The 21400-nt window shown below is 39.1% G+C and overlaps 1 protein-coding gene across 2 annotated transcripts in view; it reads right to left on the minus strand.

Moving 5' to 3' along the window:
- Positions 1-2366: 2366 nt before the first annotated feature.
- The window catches only part of ELAVL2 (ELAV like RNA binding protein 2), a 46120-nt gene continuing 27086 nt past the window's right edge, over positions 2367-21400 (minus strand). For both annotated transcript variants that reach the window (XM_040580877.1, XM_040580876.1), the window contains exons 4-7: positions 10049-10202; positions 7323-7545; positions 3787-3825; positions 2367-3326 (exon numbers count right to left, since the gene is read on the minus strand). In XM_040580877.1, the coding sequence (XP_040436811.1) occupies positions 2999-3326; positions 3787-3825; positions 7323-7545; positions 10049-10202 (744 nt within the window). In that variant the 3' untranslated portion in view covers positions 2367-2998. The remainder of the gene's footprint in view (positions 3327-3786; positions 3826-7322; positions 7546-10048; positions 10203-21400) is intronic.

Genomic DNA, 21400 nt, shown 5'->3' on the forward strand with positions numbered 1-21400 from the left:
CAACGACCTCCATTTATTGTATCAGCCTAAGTATCGAGTGGTTCATATAAAACCAAAGTGAAAAGATTCAATGCTAATTCTAACATAACAGAAGTGGTACCCAATTCTAACATAACAGAAGTGGTACCCAATTCTAACATAACAGAAGTGGTACCCAATTCTAACATAACAGAAGTGGTACCCAATTCTAACATAACAGAAGTGGTACCCAATTCTAACATAACAGAAGTGGTACCCAATTCTAACATAACAGAAGTGGTACCCAATTCTAACATAACAGAAGTGGTACCCAATTCTAACATAACAGAAGTGGTACCCAATTCTAACATAACAGAAGTGGTACCCAATTCTAACATAACAGAAGTGGTACCCAATTCTAACATAACAGAAGTGGTACCCAATTCTAACATAACAGAAGTGGTACCCAATTCTAACATAACAGAAGTGGTACCCAATTCTAACATAACAGAAGTGGTACCCAATTCTAACATAACAGAAGTGGTACCCAGCTCCACTGTCTTACCTCCTTGTTGGTAACTAGGATCCTAAGCCAAGTTAAAAGGAGCTCAAAAGTTTTGCAGAAACCTTTCAGTCACATTGCTTTCTCATTAAAGCACAGGACAATATAATAAAAGATCTGCTCATGACACTTTTCCCTTCAACTTTGTTTATTGATGTACTGAACATGAAAAAGTACAAAGGATCCAAACACAAAGTAAAACATGTACAACCTCTTAAATACTCAACAGAATATATTTTCTATTCCAACAGATGTGAAGTCATACTACACAACTTCAAATAAATACCAGCCTTATATTATTCTAAGTGCTTTGATAAACACTGTAAAGTGAAGCCCAATTTACATGCCTTCTCATCAATGCCGTTAGTTGCTACAGTAGTATAGGAAAGAAGCATGTAGCTACTGTTTTCCCCACATTGGAAAGTTTGTAATTTCTATAGTATATACAATTTTTAATGCAGAGGATTAGCTTTAACAATCTAAATGCACCTAAGAATGAGGAAGTGCCCAGGAAGCCAATTGATTTTTGAATAGCATTGAGTGGGTCAGCATGAAAACTCGCTTATTCACCTTAGCACGCGCTTCACAGTATATGTACTGTACTATACTGAAAAATTTGTAACTACAGTTTAAAAGAATAAGAACCAAAAGCAACTGCAAAGATAGTGTACAACTATGTTATGCATAGAACATTGCTTTTTCTAAGGGGAAGCATATGAGCATCTCAGTTTATACAAAAAGCAGGATGTAACTACGTAGTTGTCAGTGCATCCTGGTGAAGACATCACACCCTCAGCTGTTTTTTAAAAATTTAATAAGCTAGATGCTAATCAGAAAATATTCTGGTGGTTTTCTTAAATTTCTTTAATACATGGTAAAGACTTTCTATTTACCCAAATAGTGATTTAAGCATCATACAAAGTTAATTTTCATAGCATACAGGTATTTATGGGTTTTGTATGAAAAATGTAAGGAAATTGTTCAAAACCTATGATTATACTTGTTTTCTTACCACAAACATATTTATAAACAGAAATGTAGCATTACCATAAACAGCTGAAGCTAGACTATCTACAGACAAAAATAGCAACAGATGTGATGCACTGTAAATTCAAGTCCTCAGGACAACAAAAATGAATAAGCAGACCTCAAGTAACAATGTTAATGTCATTTACAAAGAAAAAAACTCATACAAAAACATTCTAAATTGAACATCACTTGGCATGTAACTTAAATAAACCAAAGTTAAAATTAGCTGAAAGGTTCATAACTCAAGATCTTATTTACATTACACAAAGCTCAGGTGTTAGCCTTGAACATAACTTTCAAAATACCTCCAAATACAGCCAATTCAGGCCACGTCTGGTTTGCTACTGTACAAACCATGCTCGATGTCTTTTAAGACAAAACAATTCTTCAAACAATAGCAAGTACATCACTAAACACCATGAGCTCTATCTGAAGGGAATTCTTTAGGAAGAACAGATTTTTTTTCCCCCATCTCTCAGTATTTTAAGTTTCCTGCTTGCTCTTATTTGTAAAATTGTCATTTGTTTCAAAATCACAACTTAATGTGAGCCACCTATCACTTAATAACCAGGATGATCAAAGACTCCACTGATGATTACAAAAATGAAACCAACAGTGCATCCCATTGACTACTTAACACAAAGGTGTCAAAAGTATTTCTACATCATAAATCTTCCTACATTTTCCCCAACAATTGCAAATTTCCTGGTAAGTTTTAAAAGCTCACTAGGTGTCATATGAAGAGATTTCTCAAAGTATTCAAGTCAAAATATTTGTTCCAGGACCAGTAAAAATTTTCTCCAAATTTCTTTTTTTATAAAAATAGATGCTTTTTTAAACCCACATCAAAGAGGCTCTTATCTCTTTGGCAAGGTACTGCTTTACGAAAAGTTCTCCAGTATTCTTACAATAAGCTTTTATAATGTGTTCCCATTACCCAACCCAAACGATAATTACAAAATAAATACTGCTTATAACTTTATAAATAAAGTATAAACATCAAATACTTTTCTTGAACAAAACAGCAAATCATTGAATGTGTAAATTAAACACAAGGCAAATCAAGAAATAAAAAACAACAACTTAAGTATAACACAAAGCCTTTAGTATTAGCCCATACTTTAAAGGCAGTCATGTAAAGACAAGACTTCTTCCCTTAGCTGGAACGTTTTAAAAGGTCCACCTTCTTCAAAGAAGGCAATAGAATATGTGTTGTGACAGGTAAAAACCCTGTATCTCTTGTCAATATTCAAACACATAAGATATTTAAGAAGTTTTAATTCAAATATTAGCAATAAAAAAATCTCACATATTCTTAGGATGCTAAGTAGTCATTTTATCCCCATTTCCACACTGGCATACAACAAAGGCCTTTACTAATGCATAAAGCTTCTTGTAAAAGGCCTTTGTTGTATAGTTTTCATGTATTAATGCACTGAGAGTAACTTGTTAGGGTTTGTGCGCTTTGTTTGTTTTGAAAGAGACCTGCAACACTCTGTCCCCAAGGCGGTATCCATTCAGGCTGGCTATTGCCATAGCTGCCTCATCGTAGTTTGTCATAGTCACAAAACCAAAACCTTTGCACTTGTTGGTGCTGAAGTCACGAATGACCTTCACATTGGTTACAGCTCCAAAGGGTCCAAACATTTGCCAGAGAATACTTTCATCAGCATCAGGGGCCAAGTTGTACACAAAAATGCACCATCCAGTTCCTGCATGTCCAGGGATATTAATTCCAGCCAAACTGGTCATTCCATCAATGGTCATTGGAGGAAATCTGTGGAAGAATGGGGGGAAATAAAACAGAATCATGAAGCAGCTGTTCACAGAAAGTCCCAGCAAAGAAATTTCAAAATAAAAAAGAAAATTATACAGGGCTTTTCACAATGTGAACGTGTTGGCCAGACTAGTAAGAGTTAACACTGCAAATATTTTTCACTGCACAAATACAATGTACAATACTATATATAAGTAGGAGGAACAGTGGTATGTCTGTCTCAAATGAAATAAAACAGAAAAAGAGAAAAGCATGCTATAAAACCCAGTGAGGATTAGCGAGTCATTTGAAACGGGAGTTCCATGGAACTGCTACAAAAGATTTGTTTCTTTCATGCACAATGCACCGAGATGAACAATCTCAGCTTAAGTATCAACATGGAAAAATCCAACATTAGCCTTACTGAAAGAGTACACAAAATATTTATTTGGTTATTATGAACTTAACAGTCCTTTATTACCTCTTTACTCCATAAGCCATGTTGAGCAGATTGTCCAACCTGCAAAACACATTTAGCAAAGTGTCAAGTCTTCAGACTTTTCCAGCTTTTAATCTTAAGGGAACATCTATTGCTGCCATGTCCCTTGCACTGTATAGATCATGCAAAGTTACAAATATCAACACTGTAAGAGCTGCGGCACCTTACTACAACATGATACAGTTAGTGAATACAAACCAGATGTTCTTCCGTAACATCCACAGCCATAAATAGTTCAGTTCAGGAAGTGGACTACTACCGTAAGTTTAGGCTAAGTCCAACACTTAGCATACAGTTAGTCAGTGACCAGCTCAGTGAAATTTACAAGATTACTAACTTGTTTTGGATGAAAAAGTTACCAAGGCTTCTGACATTTCAGTGTGCTGAAATGGAGAGACAGGCAGATGCAGGGTTTGGGGCACCAAATGTTATAGTATGAATTGCAAAAAATTAATTGCCTATTCTTTTCCAGAATAACACGTTTTCACAATATACATACATATATTAGACTAAGCTTCCTCCATGTGTTTCTTCCCTCACCTTCCCCCAAGATGCTAAATTGTAGTATGCCACCACAATTCTAAACCCTTTGGAATCACCTAGCCAATACCTGGAATGTGCAGTGTCTACCAATCCTATTAATCTTATTCCTGAAGTCTCTTAGAGAAGCACGTTTTAAGGAAGTTTCTACCCTAAAGTTCTGGTTTCTTCCTGGCAAAGCCCAGACATGTAAAGAGAAAGTCTTGTAAAGGTTCTCTTCAGGACTCCACAAAATATGAGCTTAGGTAAAAAAAGGCACACTGATTTCGCTTTTTAGCTTGATTGAGTTTACAGCTGCCTTACAGATCTGTATACCTTAATATGATTTCTCTCTGGTAATGAGCTACAGGATTTAAGAACCATTGCTAGTATACAGAATCTAAACTCAAGTGCTGCAGTAGTGTAAGTACACTTGCATACAAAAAATTGAAGAAAAAGGTACTTGGTCTTGTTTGCAGCATAGAGTATTATGATTTTGCAGCGAGCAGGCTTTGCAGAACACACTGACAAGAAAGCAAGCCACTGAACCCCTGAAAGCAGAGAAGGGGAAAAAACCCAGCCTGACTACTACCAGTAGTAGACTTAGTGTGGATGACAGAGGTCTGTCATTAACATTTGGGGGTGGAGAGGAAGACGGAAGTGTTCCAGAACCACCACCACTTACAGGCCTTTGCTGTAGAGCAGCTGGCCGAGGACTTCAAACAGTAATATCACTAACAGTTTTTCATCCGTTACCTAGATGACTTAAAAATTCTGGAAAAATTCTCAGGGGCATTCACTGGACATTTTGTAAAAGATGCTTTAACTTACACATCCTACAGAAACCAAGGAACAATTACATAGAACTGCTTTTGAAACTCCAGCTCAAGATTTTTCTTCATAAGCACTGTAGTGCTTCTGTTGGTCTTTCCTACAAAAGCTTATGCTGACTGTTCTCAGGCCTCTGTTAACTGTTAATAGGGAGAGGGCAACTGTAGCAGGTAATCCTGTCTGAAATGTGAACAGCTAACATTTATTGCAGTGAAAAAACATGGAAGATCTGAGGCACTGGTGCAATCTGAACTGTGTGGTCACCAATAGAACTAGAATGCTGCAACAACAAAGCAAAGAACTAAAAACCCAAAAGAAACAATTTCCCTTTACAGTTAAAAAAATTAAGATGTGGCCCAGCTGCCTTTTAGAGAAGAAACAGAAGCCTGAAAGCCTTGCCAAAAAAATACCTCATTTTGTCTGCAACTCCAGTTTACATTTTGCCCAGCCAATTCAACCTTGTTCTTCCTTCCACACCAAAAAAAAAAAGTGATTTTACTCTCCCTGCTATTCACTACAGGCTTGGTACCTACTCAGAGCTTTTTGTTACCATCATACTTTTAAGCCGAGCAAATCACACTCTTACAGTTGTTTCAAGCATCCATCACTTTACACTTAGTATCTCAGAAAAAGAACCCACAACCAAGAAAAGTTTCCATTAAATTTAAATGGGCATTCATAAAAATACACTTCCTATTTAAACAAAAAGAAGTCACAATCAATCAAACAAGTTTTTAAGGGCTCAGACCCCGATGTTGCAGGACAGGGGTAGTCTACTGAAATTACTTAAATGCAAAGAACTTTTTAGGTCCTATCCAAAAGTTGGAGAATTTTTACAAATCTTGAGAGCTCTACATGTACTTTCACTTACATACAGATGCTATCCCAGCCAGTATCAGTTATAACAGATACCTGGCTGTGTTTGGTAACAAGTGTACTCAGAACTTAAGAAGTCAGCAGGCCAGAATTGCCAGAATATGTTGAATGCTGTAACATAGGCTGTACAACAGCTCCCTCCTGATCTTACCTCACAAAATGCACTTGGGTCCATTCTGCAAGTGCAACTTCTGCCCCTACACTCTGCCTATGGAGCAATGGCAGGACTTTTATTCAACATTCAGCATAAACAAACCCTTTTAATTCCTAAGAAATAGTAAGAAAATCCACCAAACGTGTAAAATTGGTTATCCCTTCCCTTAGAGCAGAAAGCCCGCTCTAGTGCTGACCTTCACACCTATTGAGACACTTGCAGCATGTAAGGCTGAGAAGCTTAAGAAAAGAATTCAGAAGTTCTGCCAGAAGTGCAATCTGTGAGCTCTGAACATTTGGCCTAAAAGCAAGGGTAGCCAGCGCAGGACTTTTGAAGTTTGGTATATTCTCTTTGAAGCAAACTGCCAGCTGATTTTACTTCTTGAAAAATAAGATACAAACTGTTTGAGTGTATTACTGTTTAACATATTCCAGTCACATAGCCCAGGGGCAGAGGGTGGGAAGAAACAATCGAAATCACTGGAAAAAAAAATAAAAGGTACTCATGAATATTGATAATACGATATTTGTTTCACTTTGTTCTCACCATCTGTCTTTTTCAATACACTAAATACCACAGGGAACTGTATAGCTGTGCTTTCAATGTGACAGGAACATATATCCGCAAAACACACATGCAGAAGATATCTGAATAATCTTTATGACAAAAGTTTGTGGTAAGAGAAGACAAAGCAGGGCATACAGGATTTAGAAAACCGACTAGAAACAAACTGAAAGCCAGAATGGGGAGGAAAGACAGGGGGTGGGTAAGAGGAGGCTGGCTGTAGCATGCCATATGGCTAAGAAAACTGAATTGCTTAGGTCAATGTTAACAGAATCAACTTGCACATTAATAATCTCGGAACAACCTTTTAAAGGGGATTTTTTTAGTGACTATGTGGAAGAAAAAGATGTCATCTCAGTGTAATTAAGTAGGTTTATTAGATACTGAAATGTTATCAATAGGGTGGAACGTGTTTTTGTTTTTAGCTGTATTGTAGAGGCATAGCACAAGTTCAGCACTTTCATGCGTCTCCTTCACACCCAGAAATCAAGTAGGGAAAGACCAGAGGGAAACAAAACAGGCTCATAGGAACACATGGCTTCCACCACAGTTGCTACAAAGTATTCTGACTTACCTAAAACGTTGAGCCTGCTGAGCTAGAGGTGCTGGATACCTTCTGTTTGGAGAGTGGTACAGCTGGGAAAGGAATGCCTGACTTTTTTGGCTTGGACTGTTAGCAAACTTTACAGTGATTGGCTCTGTGGCACCTGGAGGTTTCTGGCCATTCAAGCCCTTGATAGCTTCTTCTGCTTCAATTCGCTTGTCAAACCGGATAAACCCCACACCCCTTGATACTCCTGCACATGGGGAAGAAAGCATATAATAACTGATTCAGGGACACTGGAATATTAGATGTTCACTTTTTTATAAGTAATTGCTGTGAACACATTATCATTTTGATCTTATTAGAACTGAGCTTTTGCTAAAGTAACAGTTCTCTACTGTAATTTATTTTTTTTTTTAATTTAACTGACAGAAGGTACACTGTGTAGAAAGCTTAGACATTTGAGGGAAACCACAGTGGAGACAAACATAGCAAGTGAAAGGGTAATTCTGAAACAAGGCATTTGGGGGTGTGGGTGGGGAGGAGATGAACACACAACCAGCTGCACTGTAACCTCTGTTCAGTTCATGCTACGCTGCAGTATCTACATTCACAGAAATTCTGAGAATAGCTTAGTCACCTGCTTCCTAGCAGCAATAAGTAGCATGTACTCTCCTGCAGCACCCTTTGAAGTTCCCTTTGGAGCAAGTATGCTGAGGGAACAAAGAATGGAGAGCAGGTTCTAGACTGCAGTGATAGGAATTATGGCCCTGTTTTAACAGCTCTTAGGTTACCTCTATGTAAAAAATTAAGTTTCAGCATACAACCATACTTCTGTAGGTATAATTTTTTGAAATTAACTTTTCTTGGGCCCTGGAATCTTCCTTGGTATACAAAGCCAAAAGACAACATGCAAAGGGGTCAGCAAGTGTTTGTTGACGATCTTAGGAACATCACATCTCAAAAATTTATACTGTGTCTTAAATATAAACACACTGAGGTGTCAATATTTGAACCAGTTAACATTAAAGCTATTACAACCCACACTAATAAGATGCATGCTTTGTTCTAATATTTCTTCATGCATTTAAAGGCCCCTTACATTTGGGTTCATGAATAAACAAACAAATTAGACAATTGTCCTCACCTAAGACATTAACAAAAAGAAAAGCATTCTGTTCATAATAATTTAAGCAATCAAAGTGACAATGAGCAAGCATAAGAAAGGCTTAAAGAAGCAAATGTCACAGCTTCAACTTTGCATTTTTTATCTGTCAGTTTGTGTCACAACCTTATTATATTCCTATCATTTTGGGTCTACTTCTTCGAAATTACCAAGGAGGGAAGAAAGCTTAAACCTGAACAACACTATGCCACAGAACTACTGTGCACACACTAAGATTTACAAGAACTTTGAATTACAGTACAGAATTAAACATTTCAAAGTTTAATTACATTTACTTATTTCGCCCATTTGTCAAATCCTACCTATTTCTATGCATGAACATACAGGAACATCATGTAAACAGCTGGTTATTGCACAAAGACTGGAAAGTCTGACCTGCAAATCTGATGCTTCTACAAGTCACTATTTGGTCTTTAGCTTTCCCTTCCCCGCCTCTCTACACTCTCATCTACACATGCTATTAAACCACTCCATAAGTATTATGTGTCAGTATTGAGATTTCTGTTAACATGACAGAATTGCAAATGAGTACATACAAAGTCCTCTTCAGGTCAGCCAAGTGTCAAACACTGGGATGCACAATCTTTGCAAAGGACCATTTGAAAGCTTCAAGACCTCCTAAAGCTGAAAGCTGTTTGTCACACACAACGACATGCAACTTTGAAAAGGTACAACTATAAAAAAGTTAATCCCTGAATAACAAGGCAGCTTGGATTCTTTACATGAGTAAATGAATTCTTATAGTCCACACCCCTAGCTGTTTGGAAAGGTAAGAATTTGGAGAGCCCTGCACCTCTGTATTTCACTTTGCATACTCAATACTTCTGTCACGCGCTTGGCATTTCATTTGATTGCCTGTTCTCAGAACAGGCCTGCTGGAAGCAGGTAAGGCAGCAAATTATTAAAGCTCAAGATCAGCCACATGAGCCAGCAAAACCACATGCATTGCTGTCCAAATCTGAAGGGTAACCACAGAGCGTCACAGACACCCACTCATTGGTTAAGACACATACTGTAACACCACAACTAACCTGCTAGGAATTTCGATCTTTAAGGCACTGCTAAGCACAGAACTGATCTGCTCCTGAAGAACTCCAAGTTCATGTTCTTCAGTGTGCCCAAAATTAACGAGGCAACCTTGAGAACCATCTTAACAGCAATTGCCAGCCTAGATCTTTTGTAATCCTAGCCTCAGAGAACCAGCTACGCATTTCTGCATAAAATTATTTTCTAAAAAAAAGTGTTTAATAGTATTTCATAAGGCACATAGGGACTGTTTTCACACAGTGGATTGGAAAGGGAAGATTATAGCAGCTGTAAATTTATTACAAGCCATGAAACAGGCTTCAAACCTGCACCTTCAGGGCAGAAGTGTCTCAAGCTGGCTCAGTACATTCCACAAACTATTTTTGTTCATACATATTTATGAACAATTCCAGCAGAAAATTGTATTTTCTGGCATACACACACCTTTCATACATTCTAGAGGCAAGACTAGTGTACAGAAAGATAACATATTTCTTAAACTGCCAGTGCAAAAGTTAGAGGACGTGCAAAACTGCCTACTTACCAGTGACTTGGTCTACCAAAATACGAGAAGTAATAATGCGCCCATGTTGGGAAAAGAGTTGTTCCAGTTCTTTCTGTGTCATTACTTTTGGAAGTCCACTAACATACAAATTTGCATCTCTGATAGAAGCCGAACTTGGTCGTGCATAGGAAACCTTAGGGAAAAGAAAGGGAAACCCACTAGAAATCAAGTACTTCAAAAATAGGTGAAATAGGACAGCATCATTTGTTCTGAGACACTGAAGTGTTTTTAAGGGCAACCAGAAAAGCTACCTTACAAAGCCAGTTAAGTGGGTAGCATGTTTTTGTGCTGGCTTCTGTGAAAACACTGATGGAATGCAACACAGACCATGCAGGAGAAGTTGACTATATGAACTCATATATTAAAGGACTACTTTCAAATACAGGAGAAAAGCTTGGTACACACTCCAGCAAGCCTTGGTAGAGAAAGAGTTTCTCAGCTTACTGTAAGATTAAAGACAAATTTAAGAAGATCCAGCAATGTTTTCCTTTGAAGTATCATTAAAGCACATTAAAAATACAAGGGATAAATATTTCACTTTGACATCTAGGTCAAAAACACAGTCCCAAAGCACTTAAGAGGTTTGCAAGTGTTTTTGAAACACTGTGCCCTTTGCACACGTGATAAGCTTGCTATCAAATGGCACACAATGACTCGTGAGGTCAGGGTAGACTCTGCTACATCACTTATAGGCCCAAGAATGAATGGCAGAAGTAGGAATGCAACTTGCATTTCAGCTCTTCAGCAGCTTGCCAAATTCTGCAACACAGAGGTCTTACAAACAAATGCCAAGTAACAGTGAGCTTCTCAGATCCTCTGGGACAGAAGTTTTTGCCTGCTCTCTCAGTGTTGGTCAAATATTTTATCATCAGTTGGATTCCTCAACCCTTAAGACACATGCTACAAAACCAGCACTTTGAAGAGTTCAGTACCTCCCACTGAAGCATGTACAAGTGGTTTATCTTCATTACAGGAAAGATTAAAACAGAACATCCATGCTTGAGGAACAGGACAGGACAAAATACTTTATTTGGGGCTTTCACTGTGCAAAACGTGAAAGTAAAACGAAGCCTCAAAAAGTGGCCAGATTTATCTCCTTTCCTCCTTCCCCTGCAATGCAGGATCAGCCAACTCCGGGCAGCTTGAACTTAACTTTGTAAATGTACCTTTTGACTCGGGCTTTGAAGCTTCTTTTCAAATCCTATCCCCGCCTCGTTTCCATGCAGATCAGAAAACTGAAGACTCCAGTGCAAGCAAAACAAAGAAGGTGATTGTGACAGAGCACCCCAAACACTAAGCAAAGTAAGCACTCTGAAGACTGCTGGGATTTTCAGTGTCCTTCCCAGAGGCTTTGTGCAAGTTGTCTTCGAAAGCTGGCTGACATGCAAAATTTGTAGCTGCTGAAAATAACACACTATCCAACAGAGCCCTGTGAGCCACAGTGCCTTGCTCTTAACATGATCTGTGTTCACAGTGCCTGCCTTTTGACCTCCCATAGCGGCAGCTGGGAACAATCCCAGCCTTTTCTCGTTATTTACTTATCTGTGAACATGTGCAAATTTTATCATAACAGAAAAGCTGCCAGTGTCCAGTCTTACAGCAGGAATGAAAATTTCCAAGTTTCCATAGAGTTTATTTCAACTCTATCCCATAAAGATGTACTGAAGAAGAGTTTCTGTTGCACTGGAGACAGGCACTCTGAACTAAAGATTTGTTTTCTCTTCCACATGCCCCCTCACTCTTTTTTTATACTATTAGAAATATGCATTAGGGAATTCTCCACAGAATTGCTCATGAAGACTAACACCACCAAGTTGCCAGATAGAAAGCCACAGACCTTTTAGAAGAAATGGATTCAGTGTCTATGATGCAAAGTGTAAAAAATACCCCTAAGAACAATCAACCAAAAAAGACCCAAATACAAAAAAAATATAATCCTGACATATAGCAGGCATCTACAATATCACTGGATAAATCTTTCCACGTCAGCTTCCCATGTCAGAGGGACTTCTATAATCCAGTCGCATACACTGACAACAGGCATTTTCCCTATAAGTGAAGTCATTCTGATGTAAAACTGAGGAAGTACAAATTTAAGTAAAAATCAAGAGTTGTGCTCTTTTCAAAGGGAAAAACACCCATAAAAATCCCAAGAAAAACCTGAAGCGATCTGTGAGGCAGTGCTTAATATCTAAAATTTCTTTCCCCCCAGTCAGTGACATTAAGGTAAACTAGCAGCAAATGACCAATTCACAAGGTCTGCCTGATTCACAGTTTTAAGGTCAGTAGTGCTGAGAATGAAATTAGTATTCTCTCTTCTTACCCATGCGTTGCTCTGATGGACTTCCCTGGTAATTTTAACAACCCAGCAGCACATAGGCATGGATACCACAGCTCTTCGAAAGACAGCTACCCTAACAGCTTTACAGGTCTGGAAACCATGCTGATGTCCCTGCTTACCATCTCCAGCGACTGAAGGATGACCTCCAAGCCAAAGGTCCATGCTAGCAAGAAGCAGGAAATCATGCAAAAGTTGTCTGGGGGCCTGCTTGGATGAACAAGGGATTCAACTTCAAAATAAACCTTATGTGTACAGGATGTGAAAGCAAGAATAGGTAAGTGATGCCCAGTTGTGTACTGATGAGGTTAGGAAAGCTAAAGCCCACACAGATTGGAGTTGGTGAGAGACCTGAAGGGCAACAAAAAGACTGTACAAATATACTGGCAGCGAAAGACTGGAAAAATGTGAACTCACTGCTGAACAAGGCAGGGAAAACTGCCAACCAGGGACACAGAAAAGGACAGGATACATAGTGCTTTCTTTGCCCCCATCTTTACCAATACAACTGACATTCAGGGATTCCAGGCCCACAAAACAGTAGAAAGTCTGGAAATTGACTTCTACCCAAGTCTGAAAGTAACTTTAAGTATAAAGTGAAGGTAGTAAATCCAGGGCAGAGGATTCCTCGGCTTTTCATATAACACAGTGATACAGTAGTTTTCCCCCTATTCCTTCCAAGAGGAATTCAAAATGGATACTGTCTTCCAAAGGTGAATTCACACTGCTGGACACGTTCTGTCACATATCAAGGATATCAACTCGCTCTGAGCCCGTCAGAAGAGGGGGAAAAACAAAAAAAATTTGCTAACTTACTGCAAGTTTGCCTTATGCTACATCTGTCAAGGTGTAAAACAGTAGACTCAAAACTCCTCTCAGTTTTCCTGTCAAGTTAGTACAAATTCTTCCAGTGTCAGCTGATCCAGTGATGTCTATTGCCCATGCCCTAGCTGGTAAGTGCTACTCGGAATAGAGTTTGACATAGCAGTCCAAGTCTATGCTGAATGTAATTTAAAATAAGCAAAAGCAGTAGGCTCTTAAACACTAAATGCTACCATTACACATTCAATTTCAGTGTCATTCCCTTTAAATTCTTGAAGTGTGTTTAAAGGGTATTTTTCACATCTAAGCACATACACCAATCACAGATCACCCTACAATGAAAAGTATCCCAGTGACTACTCCTGTATCCTAACTAATGCATACTGGAATCTGGGCAGGTTAGTCACAGGAGTAACATGCATCAAACTGAAATCAGTACTTCATTATCAATATCCAGACACTATCTCTAGGAATCTTGTCAAGACCCAGAAGGTCTGGCCAGGCAAGAAATCCGAGAGAAAGAACAAAGTTCAGAAACCCAGTGAAACTGAAATTTTACTTTCTTCAGCAAAGCATTACTAGTAACCTGTGATTACTGCAAGTCAGCAGCACTAGAAAGAAACAGACAGCACAAAACATTACTAGTATAAGGGAACTAATTCCTATGCAAAAGCAGCTTGCCTGGAGTATGGGATATACAGTTTCTATTCACTATTGATGTCCAGCTATTTCACCTGTGACACAGATTTAAAGTAGAAACTCTCCAGATTCACCTCCCTACTTGCACCCTGTCAGTTTGCCTATTCAGTCATTACTTGCCGATATTTCTAGATTCAGTCAACGGTATGTATGCACTGAATCAACAGCTGTGCTAAAATTTTACTTCAACAGATGACTATTTAATAGATAAACATTAAGGTTATGCAATGTCAAAACCATGGAACACAATGCAAGTCAGGCAGCAGCCAGAAACCATACCGTTAGATATTTAATGATGACACACACTGTACAACACTAAACAGAGCTACTCTGGAGACACCAGTTTAGAAGCAGTTTTAATGGAATTTTCTACTGCAGTTAGTTGGAAGGACACTTGTTACCAGAAATGCAAACATTACACCACCAAATCCATGTATTTTCACTGCTTTAATATTTCTTAACATCAAGATGTACTGATTTATAATTTTCAAGTCAGAACTGTGAAAGTTAGCAGGTTAAAGAAGTTGTAAAAAATAGGTAGACAGTCCCTAACAAGTGTTTCAGTTTCTTACTGTCTGCTACTACCCATAAACACCTCAGCACCATCTTTTTATTTTATAGCTTATTAGTACTATAAAGGGCAAACAGAGTGTTTGTAATACCTACAAGAACTTTAGGAAAATGTAATAATAAGTTCTGAACACTGCTACTCAAGGTATTCTCTCAAGTCTTTAAATGTTAAAATCAGGATTTCTGTAAGTGTTTACATTCAGTAGCTTCCAGTGTAAACTTTCAGCTTAGAACACTATTTGCCTTACAGATACTATCCAGTTCTTTTAAAATGCGTGTTTCAGATCCAACAAAAGATCCAAATTACTACCCAGTCAATGCAAATGGGTTAAAGCTTTCCTGCAAGCCAGATTTATATTGGGAAGATGAAGACATTAGGAATACATAAGTCCTCTTGGCAAGCACAATAAAAACAAAGATATATTTCTTACTGTTACAGCAGTGTTCTTAGAGACCACTATGCCAGGCAAGTGTTCTTACCTTGCACTTAAATTAGTATATGAGATGTCATGATTCAAGAACTCCTCCTCTTAATCTGATTTTTAGTAACAAGATGCTGCAGCACACAGCAAAGACCAGGGCTCATCTGCCACTAGCCAGTAGGAGGCTGTTGGCTGAAACAGGAGCATATGTTGCCATATACTTATCAAGTTTACTTTTTCTCCTCTCAAATGAAAGACAGCTCCATTTCAAACAAAGCTTGAAGGCCACTTCTCCCAGCATATAAGAGACTGCCTCATTAAATATATACATGCTGTGCTGAGTTTAAGTTTGTGGTACAAGCTTGCAGCAGCTTTGTTTCTGTGGACAAAGCAAACTGGAAACACAGACTTCCCTCTGTGAAGGCAATTTAGACAACTCCCTGGAACTACAGAAACATACTACCCAACACAGCTTCACTTACGTATGTAGATTAAGCCAATAAATATAACCATCCCATGAAGGCTTTGCTTTTACAGTCTGCCCTCCAATAAATAACCACATTCAAAAAGTAGACAGGGAAGTAACAGCCTTTTAGCACTACCATCAGAAAAGGTTTTACTGTTTCAGTCCATGCCTCAAGAAGAGTGCTACCTCTGGCAGCTACAACCAGCGCCAGAGTCACAGGCCTGAGGTCACCCACAGGATCCATGTCTGTTCTGTGTCCCTACAGCTGAGGGCACGAACAGACCTACCTGACAAGTTTTTTCTTCCACAAAACAGACACAATTAGAACCAGATCTAGCCATGAACTAGGAACACTTCACTGACAAATGGCTCGTCAGTATCACTGCCCTGGTATCAGAGCTTTCTCTTCAAGGACTGCGCAGAACAGGATATATTTGTAAGGGACCTGTAAAGTCCATAATCATCTCAGGATATTGCAGCACAGAGTAATTATATCAGTTGCTACATGCACTCTTGACACAGGATCCCCTACAAGCCTGGCATACCAGGAGGGCTACACTGACCAGGGCAGCAGTTGTCCATGTCCAACAGCCTAGCCAGAACAGTGGTCAAGGCTCCAATTCCTTCACAAGCTTCTTATACAAGCAGTCCTAAAATGAGATGTTCAGTGCGATTACTGATGGGTATAGTTCACATAAGCATGACTATCCAACATAGGAGTACCTGGATTTTATAAAGCTCTTCCTTTAAAGTAATTTTATGTCGATAATACCAATTTGCCAAGGAGTTGTATGCCAAGTATACCACACCACACCTACTAAGACTCACAAATAGTAACTCAACGAGGTTTTTGAGTTGGAGGGAAAAAATAACACCGGCATGTGTTTTTCAAAACTAAAGAACAACCTCTTTGCAGGCAAATGCCATTGAAATAACATGAAGTCTCCTTATGGCTGTAGTCTCTTGCAGCTTTGGCAACTGCTCACAAGTAAGTCTCCCACCTTTACATAGTTACCATCTCCACTCTTGAACATGTTAGCACACAGCATGGACATTGGATATAAGGTCTCCAGCATCTGAAGGCTTCCACCAGTTTTCAGGTTAGTTACTGGACAGAGTGGGGCACTGCTGATGCAACAGTGGGTACTGGAGCTCATGAAGATTTTACACTGTCATTTGTCTTTGACTGTATTTCTCTGTTTGACTCTTGTCATTCAGGAAGCAACCACCACAGCCACCTGTGCTACTCACCTACAGCACAGCCCACGCTCACCCTGCCTTCTAGCAGGCAGCAGATCAAAAGCCCTAGCTCCACACAGCTAGGCAACAGAGCTAGCTTATGTGGATCAGCACTGAATCTACAGAAAAATCTGGTTTCAATTCTGGCTCTAAATCCCAGCTCAGCATTTTAATCCAACCCTTCCTCTCGCCTTTGCAGTTTCCTCAGGATGGGACATGATTTATTCATTACTGAAGTACAGGCACCGCCAAGTTCAGCCCAGCAAAGCAAGTTTTAAGAGAATTTGTACTATAAAGTGGGTCTTGTCTGGATGAGAAGACTGATGAAGGCCTAGGACAGCAGTGAGACATTAAAGACAACACTCCTGAGAAGCTAACAAAGCCCATAATTAATCCTTCTTGAAATTAAACATCTTGTAAGAAAGCTTGGGCTCCTCCAGTCATGTTTTTTTCCCAGTACTATTCTTCCCAAGATTATCTTGAAATGAAGTACCAAAATACCTCCTTGTGAAGCCAAGATCTTTTCTCATGCGTTGAAGGCTCGCTATGCAAAGTGCCCGAGCACTTCTGTGACATTTGTAAAGACCTGACTTTGTAAGACAAATCCTTAGTCTTTCATTAGTAAGTCACCAACCCATCTTCCTTGTCACCATCAAGGCAGTTGTCATGCCATTAAAATGGCATAAATAGTGAAATAAAAACATGGCCAGTTCTCATCACTAGGCAGGAGCAATGCTGATCAATAATGGTATCAAAGTCAATACACATAGCAGTAACAGACCTGATGAGTGCAAAAGACACTTGAACAGGCCCCTCCCCTCCTCCACCCTATGCTGAGAGTACCCAGCTAGATGGATGCCCTTTGCTTTGAATTCAAGGAGCCTTGATTTGCTCAGTCTCAAACCCTTGGGTAACTGTGCATTACCCAAGAAAACCATCTTTCATTTGGAAAAGCAGCAGGCGTGACACTGGAAAGTGACATCCTTATGGGACTCCAGGCATCACTCGTGTCTCGCAGTTGCCAGCAGCTAAACCTGCTCCAGAAGGATTTATACCCTCAGTTCTCTTACAAGCCAAAGAAAACAAGCAGCTAGAGTTCACTGCATGTCTGACAACACTGTCTGCAAGCAACAGAAGGTTCTTTTGGGTGGTGGAGGTGCTTCAATTAGATCAGCAGGCCTGTTCAGACTTCTAGTAGCTACCAGAAAACCACCTCTTGTTCCACAGTTCTTAGGAATAACATCGCTTCTAAAAAAAAAGGTTTCTTCCAATTTGTAAGAGAATTTTCTGCAGACAGCTATACCAAAGGTACGTGAATTTACTTCATGCAAGGGTGATAGATTTGTGACTCAGCAAGCAAAGACAGATAAAGTTGATCTTGCACTTAAGAAATCCACTATTGCAATGTCTTATGTTCAGATGGTTCTGCCAGCTCTCTGAAAATATTCCTTGGAAACATCAGTGACAGATTAAGAATAAGCTTTAGGAGTCTTAACACACAAACCCAAATTTTTCATGGCTAGACTTTGCTCGTGGCTTTAACTTTTTTCAAAGTCAGTGAAAGGATCTTTACAGATCATGTCACAGTACCAGATGAGGACTTTCCAACATCATAGAAAAAAAAAGCAGTCTTTCTAAATTTGTTTCTGGCCTTACTTAGGCTAAAAGCCAAGTGTAAAATGATAGTAGAATGTATTTTGAAAACAATCACCTTATGCAAAAGCTGCATTTGTGTTCTCAAAGAGGCAGTGTCAGAAACAGCAATCAAGACAGAAGACACCTCAGAACAATGGCTACCATGTTCTGCAAGGATGGCTTACTGAATTTTAGAGTAAGTGTCCAGAGATACTGACTCTGAAAGGGTAAACTGGCTTTCCTTCTGTTTCCTGCTATAAGCACTGATGAAGACAAAAGGGTCTGTTTGCTGCAGACTTCAAGATGAGAAAGGCCTGGTGTGATGACTAGGTTGGACGGGCTCTAACCTGCACTGTTGCTACTACAAGGGGCCAGCCCTAAACTGCATTGTTTCTATTAGAATTTAAGTTAATTCTGTCATTTTCACCTAATTCTAAACACATATATTCCACTGTAAGAAGAAAGTGGATGAGAACTGAAATACAGAACACTCCACATTTGTTGGTTAGCTCTTCTCCAACTTCAGTTTGACATTGCACTTTATGCCCAGTTGGCAGCTTTAGTTCCTAGGTCTTGATCACATTCCTTTTTCTGTATTTTGTTTCTGGGTTTTGTGTTTGTGGTTTTTTCCCCTCTATTTCTCTTTACTAGATACAAGGTCTACACATTTTCATTATGCCAGCATTCTCTTATGACAGCCTTCTTCCAGGATGAAATTAAATCTCAAGATCAGTCTTTCTATGGCTAAAAGGAAGAAGACCGGGAGTCTTGCTTAGACTACAGCTGCTTAAGGACAGCACACTGCTCAAAGAGGAAGACCTCACAAAACTGCTGCTGTACATAACAGAGGAACACCACAAACAGGCTTTCACAAGACTTTGTCTGAAGCAGATGAGAGCCAAAATGCCATCTGGTGAACAGAAGCAAGTGTAATGGTACATACATGTTAACAACAGAAAACTAGAAATCCTGCTACAGACAAAAACAGAAACAGAGGTTTTCCTAGAGGGGCTCAGATAATATAGGTAAACTGTTGTACTATCAGAAGTGTATCATACTAAGAGAAAGAAAGCCAAGAAGGTCACTGACCTCTTTCTGCACTAGAACAGGAGATGGGAATTAAGTACTACTACCGCACAATAGCAATTCCGCTGTTCTGCCTTTAAAAGTTAAATATGTATTTAAAATTAAATTTAAATATTTGTTTTAATTTTTATATTAAAATTTTAAAATTTAAACATAAAATTTAATAAAATTAATTTAAATATTTATTAACAATTAAAATAAAAATTAAAAATATTAATACAGATGAACATTTCACAATTTGCAGTTTTAACTATCACAGTCTCTGTAAAAGTAATAAACCTAAATTCTAAGTACAATTAAAAGAAATAAAAGGAGATCCAGTGTCCAAACATTTTCAGTTTCCTACTTCTGACTTTCTGATAGTCTTGAAGTCCCCCCCTCCATACTTTGTTTTCCTGCTTCTGATCTGATGAACACTCCCTCCCCACTCACGCTCAACCACTAAGAGCATCATAGATTTCAGACACTTCCAATAAAAAAACCCACCCATACCATTTAATACTTTAGAGGACAAGAGCGCACAGGTTAGTATCCAACCCTCCACAGGAATAATCATCAAAACCAGGATCTCGAAACAGCAGACCCCAATACTCCTCCTGTTTTTGAAGCAGAGGTGAGCTGTTCACATGTTTTCCCTTTTTCTGAAGAAAACAAGTACACTTCAGCTTCTCCATGTTGTGTCTAGGGAGCCGCTGCTGCTAACAGATATTGTCAGGCAGATCTCTTGGGCCTCTCTTGCATTATTCATTTCACACACACCTTATAGAAATGCACAACACATATCCATTGCCACTTTGTTATCACTTCACTGGAATATCTTGCATCCTTTCAGGAAAAACTATTACTGTGTGTCTTTCATCCATGCAGAGTCAACATTTAATTAATATCAAAAAACTTGAAAGCCACTACTTAAAAGAATTCAGTTTGTCTCAAGACTTCTGTAATTTCAAAAATAAGCACAGCCATATTTTACAATAGTAAAAGCATTCTTATGGAGAAAACAAGTGTTTGGGTTAAAAAGCCCCACCTAGACAGACCTCCATGCCTGCCATTTGCAGTGTTGTGGACCCAATGCAGAAAGCCATATCCTACTTAAAGAACTTTGCATAGCACAGGGAGGGCAGAAGACTGGAAGATGCATCCCTGATCTCAGTAGTAACAAGCAGGGTTTTGTTGGTTTTGTTGACTTTTTCAGCTTGCTTAGAGCTTGGGTTTCAAGCAATGCTTGCAGCCTTCCCTCAGCTTCATACAGTACTGCTAGCCCTTTCTAACTGCAGTGTCAGAAACACCACCATCACGCAGGCTCAGGAAGGACCTTACTGCACCACTGAGGGTTTTGGCTGCGAGCCTGCTCAGCACCCTTAGGGTGTGCTGCATTGGTCTATGGATCCTCTGCCACAGGGAAAGCAGGGACAGACTCCTGCAAGAAACTCTATAATCAGATGCAACACAGCACTTGGGGTCCAAACAAAAAAAAAAAAAAAAAGACAGGTAGTTACTAAAGATGAGATTAGCACATTTTGTAGTTTAGTCTGACACACTGCATTATTTTCCTCAGAGTGGTTAGGCGTTAATGAACAACCATGTGGCTTACATGAAGTGACAGCAATATGCATTCAGAAGTGAAGACTTCTCTGAGTATTACTCAGCAACATGAAAACCAAGCAGCCAGCTTAAGCTGGTTAAGTAAGAGTCTGAGGGGATTTGAATTTCAGTGAACAAATTTTACCTGCGGGTAAAGAGGCATGTGAAGAGGGGGTTTAAAATGGAAATACTGTCAAAGCTTTAACTGCAACATAGCTAAAAGATTGTGTAATTACCATTTATACAACTCCTACAGAAAGGGGAAACACACACCTTTACTTACTTTTGTTCCAAGACAAATTCTTTCTGTGCTTTGGATCTGCTACAGCACTTCAATCTTACCTTAAGAACACAGTCCTGAGGTATTCGATTACCCTGTCAAGACTGCTAAATGGTCTGGCACCATGCCCCCTTCTCAATCTTTGCTGACTGATAGCATCAGTAAAACTGACTAGCTTTAATTAAACTTC

The sequence above is a fragment of the Falco naumanni genome, chromosome Z, assembly GCF_017639655.2.
Source record: "Falco naumanni isolate bFalNau1 chromosome Z, bFalNau1.pat, whole genome shotgun sequence".
NCBI classification, from domain to species: Eukaryota; Metazoa; Chordata; class Aves; order Falconiformes; family Falconidae; genus Falco; species Falco naumanni.